This window comes from Paramisgurnus dabryanus, chromosome 4, assembly GCF_030506205.2.
Source record: "Paramisgurnus dabryanus chromosome 4, PD_genome_1.1, whole genome shotgun sequence".
NCBI classification, from domain to species: Eukaryota; Metazoa; Chordata; class Actinopteri; order Cypriniformes; family Cobitidae; genus Paramisgurnus; species Paramisgurnus dabryanus.
In genome coordinates, this window is record NC_133340.1 from 34203793 (window position 1) to 34216083 (window position 12291).

At 38.2% G+C, this 12291-nt stretch overlaps 1 protein-coding gene across 2 annotated transcripts in view; it reads left to right on the forward strand.

Moving 5' to 3' along the window:
• LOC135735770 (caskin-1) overlaps nucleotides 1–12291 on the forward strand; it is a 48702-nt gene continuing 36411 nt past the window's right edge. The window contains exon 1 of one of the 2 annotated variants that reach the window (XM_065254298.2): nucleotides 1–690. In XM_065254298.2, coding sequence (XP_065110370.1) covers nucleotides 597–690 — 94 coding nt within the window. In that variant the 5' untranslated portion in view covers nucleotides 1–596. The remainder of the gene's footprint in view (nucleotides 691–12291) is intronic. The other variant, XM_065254299.2, reaches the window with a different exon arrangement.

Genomic DNA, 12291 nt, shown 5'->3' on the forward strand with positions numbered 1-12291 from the left:
CACAGGGTCTCTCTCTCTCTATCTATCTCTCTCAGGAACACAGGATCTCTCCATCCCTCTCTCTCTCTCTCTCTCTCTCTCTCTCTCTCTCTCTCTCTCTCTCTCTCACTCTCACACACACACACACACACACACACATGTGCACATGATAAGCAACAGCGGATTACAACCTCCAGCGGCCGCGCGCGCATCTGCCTGGATGTTTATGTAATTTAGTCTTTCTTCCATCTCCAGCTTCGGGTCAAAGAGACGACTTCCGTTTTTCCCGCACATCTGCTATTTTTGTAGCACTGGCTTGGCTAAAGTCGCCGTGCCTTAATATGCGCCAGGTTCCCGCGCCGTCCCTTTAACCCGAAAACGAATGGGCTCTGTCACCCCGGCTCGTCACATCAATACAGAATAAACCCGTGTGTTGTCGACAGGACGCCGCCGGTCACTCCACCGCGCGTCTCTGCGCGCTCGACCTTTAACGATGACTGGCGAGGACGCGCTGGCGTTCACGGCACCGTTGCGGTCGCCTGGCCCTGTGAAGATCCGCTGGATATGAAAGTGCAGCCACGAATGCGTGTGTGAGAGAGGGTGTGTGATCGAACAGGATGGGTAAAGAACAGGAGCTCTTACAGGCGGTTAAAACGGAGGACCTGGTTACTGTCCAGCGCCTCCTGCAGAGACCCAAACATGGCAAAGCGAGTGAGTATCACACCCACCGATGTTTTAAATGCTCGCATCACAGCATCCTCCATACCTCTCCATACAGCCATGCGCATGAGATGGATTCGGGTGTAAACTGAACTTGTTAGGCATCTTTAATGGGCGCAGTGCGTTATTAGGCAATTCGTATTTAAAAAAGAATCATTGCATAAACAAATTCGTGTCAAAATGACTTTGAGGGCCTCGTGCATGTTGTTTATGTCGTATTGATGTGCACTTTTTTATTACAGCGGTCACTTGCATTTCGTGCTAATACTGTCAAATATTTTTGGCAGCTGTTTTAACCAAGGCTTTATCCAATTCGAAGTTTGCACCTCCATACAGACAAGGCAAGCTGCCAGTGAACCCATGTTGACAGCACTATTGATAAATCTCACGCCCCATTATCGACGCAACGCCACGCGACCAAACTCGCACGCTTCCATTATAATTAACGAAGTACAGTGCACGCGAGCGTGCGAAAAGCCAATTGTTTCCGATACAAATATCAATATGAACCATCAGCTGTTTACTATAAAACATTACACAATTCCTATATTTGGGCCTTTTCGATACAGTTTAATGGTTTTCTATTCACTAGTAGAACCAAACACACCTCGAGACCTACAAAGACCATAATAGTTTATATTAAAACACATATTTCCAATAGTAACCATTACATCTATTAAAATGTATGTGATTATTTCTGTTTTATTATATGTGTGTCGGACGCTCGCTGCGCATCATTGCATACAAGCGACCTCTCGCGCCAAATCCGCTTTGATGTCGAGAGGAGCGCGCGCGGATGTGGCAGGTGGCTCAAGATCGCCAAAGATTAAAGAGATTGAGGATTGAAGTACACATGCGCAAATAATGATGTCTGCTCTGGTTAAAACCTCGATTTTATTTTATATTCACATAACTGTACTCAATGTTAAGATGCCACGTTGGCATTACAGGGTAGGAGGGATTATACTACTGAAAAGCGGCAGATGTCAGAATAATAAAGTGTGTGCGCGTGCATACTACGGTGAGACCACTCAGCTGTTTGGGCGTGCCCGTAAAAATGACGTAAAAAGGGGCGTTCACACATAAAGGAAAACTGATGGATGGGGCAATACGCGGGAGTCTCAAGAGCTGTTTTAATCCCTACTGAAAAACTACAGAAACCAAAACAGTAATATGATGAATGTAATTGTTATAATGGAAATTGTAATGGAAACACAGACTACATAGTGGTTTTAATTGTAAACAGCTGATATGGTATTTTATCAGCAGGGATTTTTACGCACCCCATAAAACAGACTGTCTACTATCTAAAACCAGAATGAGGACGTGTCACACGAAGACAGTATGTGATTGGTCGAAAGGTCAAATGTCATGCTAGGCTTGGATGGTGTATCAAAAATTGTTATTTACTCAGTTGTACAGCTTCTGAACAGACTAGCACTGTATTATCCAGATGGCCTTTACTTAAAACATCATGAAATGGTTGCTGAAGGCAAGCTCACACACAAGCATACACATGCACATGTCTATAATTGAAATGCAATTACCACTTCCAGCCGGGTAACATCCCTGGTGGTAAGAGGAGCATTTCTTGCTATGGTAGGAGGGGCAGCCCGAAATGGAAGCAGGGCAATGTGTGTGTGAGCATTATAATAATAGATGCTTAAAATGCCCTTCTTTTCCATGTTTTGTTCAAGATTTCTGGTGCAGTCTTGGCTTCCTCAATATTTATAAAACAGCAATTTGATGCATACATTTTTATTCGAATAAAAAGAACATTTGCACATCCATTTATCATTTATTATATATCAGTGGCCACACAAGAAGAACGAATTTGGGTGGCACCTGTCTCAGATAGCTTTCCTGACATTATCTGTCAAGAGACTTTGTTTTACTTTGTCAAGAGTAAATCTCGGTTTGCATTAAGTTACATTGCTTTTACAGGCACATTTTTTACACAAATTATTCGTTTGTGTCCATAGGCCTCCTTAAAAGATTAAATGGGTGTTAAGCTCAAGCGTGTTTATTTGGCAATTGTAGGGGCACTTTATATGGTTTGTGTCTGGTTGTAGATAAATGTACTATTGACAGGTAACACCAAACCCCTTAAAGCACTTGGTAACCATAGAGTAAGTAGAAATTCAGTTCAATTATAGCTTTAAAGAGCAACTATCGTCCAGTTCACGTTTTTACATTCCCTTTGGTGTGTAAGTGTGTATTAGTACATGTTAATGATAAGCAAAAGGTACAAACCCCAAAGTAAACGTAAAAACCCCAAAGTCTCCAACGTAAATCTCTTTTCTTGGACTACAACAAACGTTGACGTAGACCGACAGTTAACGCCTGTATAAGTTAACTCCTATCAGCATTGCATTGTGGCCGAATCTTTTAGACATGGTAAGGAGCATCACATTTCTGGCCAACATCAGTGGTATTCAGGCCAGTCGTAACGTACAGATTAGCTGGCCAATCAGGGATACAGCGCTTTTCAGATCGATAAGGTTTGTACAAAATCAAAGCGTTTTAAGGAAGGCAGGATATCTGGAGCTACAAAAATGTACGGTATGTGGAAAATAATGTGTTTTTTAACCATAAACAACGGGAACACATTGTATTATACCAAATACACAAAATTACCGTACAGTAAATACAGCTTTACAGAAGACAGTAAACGTTTTTTTCTGTTAAAGGGATAGTTCGGCCAAAAATGATATTAAACCCATGATTTACTCACCCTCAAGCTGGCTGAGTTGCATATGTCCATCGTTTTTCAGACAAACACATTTTCGGATATTTTAGAAAATGTTTTAGATCTTTCAGTTATTAAATGTAATGTTACGGGGTCCACGACCTTCAAGTCCAAAAAAGTGCGTCCATCCTTCACAAATTAAATCCAAACGGCTCCAGGATGATAAACAAAGGTCTTCTGAGGGTGTTGTTGTAGAAATATCCATATTTAAAACTTTATTAACGAAAATAACTACCTTCCGGTAGCGTCGCCATCTTAGTCGCGTCCGCATTCAGGATGAGAGCTTACGCAGCCTACGGAGGCTAATCTGCTGCTGCTCTGTGCCCCCGCCCTCCGAATTTGTCATACATCACTAAGAAAAGTGCGTACACTACGCTAATACTCTCTCCTGAATACAGTGGAGTCTAAGATGGCGGCGCTACCGGAAGGTATTTATTTTAGTTAATAAAGTTTTAAATATGGATATTTCTACATAAACACTGCACGGATTACCCTCAGAAGACCTTTGTTTATCATCCTGGAGCCGTTTGGATTTAATTTGTGAAGGATGGACGCACTTTTTTTGGACTTGAAGGTCATGGACCCCGTAACATTACATTTAATCAACTGAAAGATCTAAAACATTTTCTAAAATATTCGAAAATGTGTTTGTCTGAAAAACGATGGACATATGCAACTCGGACAGCTTGAGGGTGAGTAAATCATGGGTTTAATATCATTTTTGGCCGAACTATCCCTTTAAATCAACGCTAAATCAACCTCATTATGGCAATTTCCAGATCACATACAGATAATCGCTGAATGATTTCATCGTTGAATGTTTGAGAGAGAGAAATAATTAATTGGCTCTCATGTTACTCCAAATCTTTTATGAATGACGTGACAGCCAGAGATTCATTCAGGTGAATTACAAAAAGATGGAAGAGCTCCAGAAATGGTTGTTCATAGCATTAATGATTCTCGAATATCTGTGACTAAAACAGTTTTGCAAAACTTGAAACATGTGACCTATTTTTAGTGTATATATATATGACACTAATTGCATTAAGGTCCCAAAGGCCTTAAAAGATAAAAAATGTCTGCCAGATGTTTGACTGTTTTTGTATTAAAAAGGTTGGGATCATTTGACATGGTCATTAAAAATCTAGATTGCATGCATGGTTGCATCTACGGTGCAGTATGCAGTTGTACTACTGTAAGTACAGCCATAACATTGTGTGGCAGAAAACGTGACAGTAGAAGAGTGGATTAGCTTGAGGCTGACTTTCCCTGGCTGACTATTAACAGTGGAAATGTATATTCGAAGAGTTCAAATGGAATAGCCGCTAAACGCCACCTCTTTCCAAAATGATATAATGATATTATCCCACTGTAATGACCAAAATGACATTTGTGAAGACATATCAATTACTGACTAATAACCTTTTAATTGCGATTAAAGGGCACATATTATGCAAAATCCACTTTTACGAGGACATATATGTGTGTTGGCAGTGTTTGACAACAGCAATACTACAATGGAAAAAAACTCTAATTTTAATCTCCATTAAACCAAAGCGGTCTTATTAGACATGCTGTCTCAATGTGACATCACACTGATAAAGCCATGCCCCATGCCACTGAATAAATGCCCTACACTACCATTTCTGCCCTTAGTGAAAGCGCTCACTGTCTTTTGATAAGGGAGTGAGAAGCTCTGGCTCATTTGCATTTAAAGGTACACATTTGGAAAACAGCACTTTTTGGTCTCACCCAAAATAGGATCAGTTTAGACATGCTATAATAAATCAGTGGCTTATTTTGAGCTGATACTTCACAGACACATTCTGGGCACACCTAAGAGTTATATGTCTGGCATATAATCTGGGAAAACCCATCACATGGTGAAATGTGACAAATTTTATGTTTTGATACCATATGAAAGCTGAGTTCAAGCCCTTTACAAATCTGTTTTTGTTTCATAGCTTGTCAAAAACAAAAGTTATTGCTGTCTGAAGTTGGTTGATCGATGTGATTTTCAGAATTGGAATTTTGAGAAAAACTGGTTTAAAGAGAGGCAATAAAAGCACAACAATCAAGTATAACAATTAAGTAAAACTCACTTTACTTTGGTAAAAACTTACTTTAGTCACTATACATGTTGTTAAAGATACAAAATGGTCACTTTGACCCCAAGGAACACAACATTTACAAACATTTGAACATGATGTTATCCGAGCCGCATCTATTCACTTTGTTACGGTTACTTTTCGTGAAGTTTTATGTTGTTTATCATGGGTATAGTCTCTGAACTTTTGATCATCCCTTGTATTTCTAGATGGAACGGCTTTTTTACTCTGTAGCTTACATTTAGAGTAGCTAGCACAGCGCAGGTTGCCCCAATAGCAGCGTTACAATAGCATGATTAGGGTACCTTCATCAAGACCCCTTCTCTTCAGTAGCATCTTTATCATCTGATCCTTCAACTCTGGATGTGAAATAGTCCATTATAACATCATTTAAGACACTAACATCACCAAGATTGATCAGATTGAAGCAATCATGTTTATCATTGAAGTAAGCAGCTACTTGTTTGCTCTCATGTGCTCCGGGATCTTTGCATGCCAGTCTACACAGGACTGGTGTCCATTGATACACCTTCAACCTACATGTTATGTGGTTTATTTTGATAGGTAAGCTGACTTTGTAGTGTTAAGAGAGGAAAAGCTATAGGCGATGTGTTGCACCTATGTGGTCTTTTTTTAGCTTGGCACTATAAATAGCTTTTTTGCACTTAACCAGTGAATTTTGCATAGATATTTTCAAAGATAATTAAACAGATGTTATAGAATAATAATTTAATTAAAATACAATTTTGACTAAATATGACAATTGACTTATTTATTTTTTCCTGGAAATGTCCCAGCGCGACATCCGCCGGATATTCCCAGAACGCATAATACATTGCAAAAATGGGCATATAGGTCCTCTTTAAAGTGAAATGACTGAACCTTAACAGTAGAGTCTGATAAAAAAATGCTCATTTTCAGTAAAACAGATAGCGGGTTTTGCATCTGAGCTCCTCATATGCTTCCCTATTTGTTAAAGTGCACCTATTTCATTGCTAAAAAACAATGTTATTTTGTGTATTTGGTATAATACAGTGTGTACGCCTGGTTTATGGTTAAAAAAACACATTATTTTCCACATACCGTACATTTTTGTAGCTCCAGATTTCACTCTCTTCCTAAAACCCACAGATTTTTAAAAAGCTCTGTGTCCCTGATTGGCCAGATAATCTGTACGTTGTGATTGGCCTGAATACCTCTGACGTTAGCCGGAAATGTGACGCCCCTTTCCATGTTTGAAATATTCGCTCACAATGCAATGTTGACAGGAGTTATCTTACAGGCTGTGAAGGAATAATGATAATGTCGGTCTTGTCTACATCACCAATCCAATAGCTCTGTACAATAGGTGCTCTTTAAATGTTATTATGCTGCTTTAACAAATAGCATTGTGTAAAAGGTTGCAAACATGTGTTTTTGGGCCACAGTCACAATTCTTTAACTTATTTCATACGTGAACCTACATTTGTCTCTCGTTGTGCGTCCTCTTAGGGTTTTATCTTTGTTTAATGTGTGAGTTTGTGTGTGTGCGTGTGTTTATTCTCTTGCCACTGTGTATAGTGTTAGCAGGACATCCCAGACCAGCGAAGAGAAAATGCCAGAACATATCAGTTCAGCCGGCCATGAACATCAATGCAATCGCAGAAAAAGGGAAAGAGAGACATCACTTAGCTCACCCTGAAGGAAAATGAATGGGATCACTTTTAGATGTTTTGTAACCGTATTCGAAGTGTGTGGGATATATTGAATTGCGGTAACACTATATAATACGGTTGTATTTGTTAAAGTTAGTTAAAGCAACACTATGTAGTTTTTTTACCTTTAAATAATGTCTCTAAAATTATTTCAGTGATAGAACAACTTATAACTGGACAAATTGTACTGTTGCTGCAACCTGAGCAGCCTCCTAGCTGCTACAAGCACACTCTGAAAGTGGCGGTGGAGGGCAGGAAACACAGCCCCGCCCCTCTCCCTGCCTGCAGAAGAGTGTCTGATACCAGGCACTGTTGCGCTTTTCAACCACGTGGGGGAGCTGTAAGTCATTTTTACATGGAAACTACATAGTGTTGCTTTAATGCATTAGCTGACAGGAACAATACTTCTGAAGCAATTATTAATCTTAGATGATGGTAATTTCGGCATTTACAAAAAAGGACACACCCAAAAATGTTTTTGCTCACACCTACAAAGTGTCAATTTTAACATGTTATAATAAATGATCTGTGGGATATTTTAAGCTGTGGACACCAAAGATTTATTTGACATCTTAAAAAAGGCATAGAGCTTATTAGTTTATTTAAATAATTATTATGAGTTTCGTCATTTAGCTCTTTGAATGCATTTTGATGTGTCTCAATTGAGGCAGACACAAGGATTATTTAGCTACTATTAAGATTCTTGCAGCCAAAGTTGCATTTCTTTTCATGGGTTTTTTATCTTTAGGTCTTTAAAACCCAGAGCTAAGGTGCGTTACATAAAAGCTTCCTCAGATTTGGTTTTGTAGCTGTCAGCGTGTCACAGTGTAAACACGAGTTGATCCGTCACTGACACTGATTGACTGAGCCGTAATTTTCTCAGACAGGGAGCTTTCATTGGACCTGAAGCCAAATGTGGAGCAGAGGAACCTAAACTCAAGCAAGATTCATCTGTGTGAGGTGTAGAGCGCTACAGATTCCTGAACACAGCCCTTACTTTGACCAGAGCTGTTTTTCTCATATTACTCATATTCTTTATATTTAAATCAATATTGCAAAACCTAGTGTGCACTGGTTAAGTGATTGATGGTTGAGAGCGCATAGCTAGTGAATTTAGGTCTGGAGGTCTCATTGGAATTGTCGGCTCAATGGGGTCAGGGTCGTGGTCATGGTGTGACATTTGCTGTAAAGTCTGCTAGTAGGATGATAATGAGTTGAGCCAAGATTGAGGTATAACTGAATTGTATCGACCGTCACAATGCCACACTGTTCAATTACTTAGCTGTGATGTTAAAGTCCCCATGAAACGGAAGTAGCGATTGTCTTTTTCCCGCGTGGTGACGCATATCCGAGTGAAGCCGGCTTCTGAAATGGAATAAGGCAGGGCTGGATTTGAATCCGTCCATCGAGAACTGATTGGATCGTTTGAAGTTGGGTCGTGTTGCCAATTGCTAATCGCTCTTTTCCCAGACCCTGCCCACGTGCCATACGTTTTTGATTACAGATTATGAGGGCACATACATTTTTTTAAAACAATGAAGTCATTTGTAAAAAAAAAAAAAACACCACGATATTCCAAAACAAATGCCATTTTTTTTTTCATGGAGACTTTAAACTTGAAAAAAAAACTGAATCTCTTATATGATATTTTATGAGTCAAATGCTTTAATCCAAAGCGATTTGCAGGGCATTCAGGTTACAGTATACATGTTATCAATATGTGTGTTCACTGGGACTCAAACCCATGACCTTGGTGTAACCGGCAGCATAATCTACTAGATGAGTTAAATGAAAGCTGGACACAGCACTTGCACTTTTGCACTTTTTATGAGCATTCATCCTAAGCATGGCTTAGTTAAATGTATCTTCACATTCAGCTGGGGTATGAGATATTTTATTACCGAAAAAATGTCATCACATCTGCATCATTTATTGGATGTACGAAATAGCAACTGTGGACAGCACAGCACAATGATAGCACAGTGCAGGCGTATGCAGGCACAACATGAAGCAACAATATTGTCCAGCATGTATCCATTCACCTGTATTTAGACATTCTGAGGGTTTTTTTCATGTCAGTTAAAGTCTGGTCTTTGCAAGATTTTGCGGTAATGGTTGTAACATGGTCATGTCCTGCGGGCAAAACAGAGAAGCTTTTATTAAGATGACTTGTGTGGTTTTCGCCTGTGTCATTTTATACAGCTGTTGGGATTTTTTTCAAATAGATTTCATTACCACTGGTTGTATGTATGATCCATTATAGATCTACTGTGATCCATTGTGCCATCTAAAAACAAAATGTAAACATGTATGTAGTTTCATGTTTTCCTAAAACGTTCCAGCATTTCTTTCAGTATGATTTAATTCATATGTTGTGATATTGCTTAATAATATTTAAAGGCCAATGAAAATTGGGAAACTTTTAACTGTGTTGCTTAATAACTGTTTGTTGCTCACTCCATTAATGGGCAAAGCGGATGCCTGGTGCATGTTTGTATAGAGACAGTGTTGATGCTTATACTATGAAAAGTTGAGTATGAGAACAACTAGTTACCATGGCAATAGTGAACATCTGTATTGTCTGACCAGCTCTGAATGTATCTATAGAGGTATCGAAACAATGTTGGTTATCTACACCTAAAGAACCCTGGGAATGTTTATAGAGCTATAGAACCATGGCAACATCTATAGAGCTTTAGAACCTTGTGAATATCTACAGAGCTATAGAAGCCTGAGAATACCTAGAGCTATAGAACCCTGAGGATATCTATAGAGCTGTGAAACCCTGAAAATATCTAGAGCTATAAAACCATTTGAATATCTATAGAGCTATAGAACCATGGTTATATTTATAGAGCTGTGAAACCCTGAAAAATCTATAGAGCTATAGAACCCTAAGAATATCAATAGAGCTATAAAAGCCTGAGAATATCTATAGAGCTATAAAAGCCTGAGAATATCTATAGAGCTGTGAAACCCTGAAAAATCTATAGAGCTATAAAACCATTTGAATATCTATAGAGTTATAGAACCATGGTAATATCTATAGATAGAGCTATAGAACCCTTGAAATATCTATAAAGCTATAGAATCCTGGGAATATCTATAGATCTACAGAACTCTATGAATATCTGTAGAGATATAAAATCCTGGGAGTATCAGTAAAGCTATAGAACCCTGAAAATATCTAAAGATCTATAGAACCCTAGGAATATCTGTAGATCTATAGAACCCTGGGCATATATGCAGGGCTATGGAACCCTGGGAATTTCTATAAAGGTATAGAACCCTTAAAATATCTATAGAGCTATAAAACCCTGGGGATATCTATAGAGCTAAAAAAAAACCTGTGGAAATCTATAGAGCTATAGAACCTTGAGAATATCTACAGAGCTATCGTACCCTGAAAATATCTATAAAGCTATAGAACCCTAAGAATATATATATAGAGCTATAGAACTCTGAGAATATATATAGCACTATCGAACCCTGAGAATATCTATAGAGCTATAGAACCCTGGAAATATCTATAGAGCTATAGAACCCTGGAAATATATATAAAGGTATAGAACCCTAGAAATATCTATCAAGCTATAGAACCCTGGAAATATCTGTAGAGCTATAGAACCCTAAAACTATCTATGGAGCTATAAAACCCTGAGAATATCTATAGAGCTGTAGAACCCTGGAAATATCTATAGAGCTGTAGAACCCTGGAAATATCTATAGAGCTATAGAACCTTGGAAAATCTATAGAGCTATAGAACTCTGGAAATATCTATAGAGCTATAGAACCCTGAGAATATCTACAGAGCTATCGTACCCTGAAAATATCTATAAAGCTATAGAACCCTAAGAATATATATATAGAGCTATAGAACTCTGAGAATATATATAGCGCTATCGAACCCTGAGAATATCTATAGAGCTATAGAACCCTGGAAATATCTATAGAGCTATAGAACCCTGGAAATATCTATAAAGCCATAGAACCCTGTGAATATATATATAGAGCGGTAGAACCCTAGAAATATCTATAGAGCTATAGAAACCTGGAAATATCTATCAAGCTATAGAACCCTAGAAATATCTATAGAGCTATAGAACACTGGAAAATCCATAAAGCTATAGAACCCTGGAAATATCTATAGAGCTATAGAACCCTGAGGATATCTATAGAGCTGTGAAACCCTGAAAATATCTAGAGCTATAAAACCATTTGGATATCTATAGAGCTATAGAACCATGGTTATATTTATAGAGCTGTGAAACCCTGAAAAATCTATAGAGCTATAGAACCCTAAGAATATCAATAGAGCTATAAAAGCCTGAGAATATCTATAGAGCTATAAAAGCCTGAGAATATCTATAGAGCTGTGAAACCCTGAAAAATCTATAGAGCTATAAAACCATTTGAATATCTATAGAGTTATAGAACCATGGTAATATCTATAGATAGAGCTATAGAACCCTTGAAATATCTATAAAGCTATAGAATCCTGGGAATATCTATAGATCTACAGAACTCTATGAATATCTGTAGAGATATAAAATCCTGGGAATATCAGTAAAGCTATAGAACCCTGAAAATATCTAAAGATCTATAGAACCCTAGGAATATCTGTAGATCTATAGAACCCTGGGCATATATGCAGGGCTATGGAACCCTGGGAATTTCTATAAAGGTATAGAACCCTTAAAATATCTATAGAGCTATAAAACCCTGGGGATATCTATAGAGCTAAAAAAACCCTGTGGAAATCTATAGAGCTATAGAACCCTGAGAATATCTACAGAGCTATCGTACCCTGAAAATATCTATAAAGCTATAGAACCCTAAGAATATATATATAGAGCTATAGAACTCTGAGAATATATATAGCGCTATCGAACCCTGAGAATATCTATAGAGCTATAGAACCCTGGAAATATCTATAGAGCTATAGAACCCTGGAAATATATATAAAGGTATAGAACCCTAGAAATATCTATCAAGCTATAGAACCCTGGAAATATCTATAGAGCTATAGAACCCTAAAAC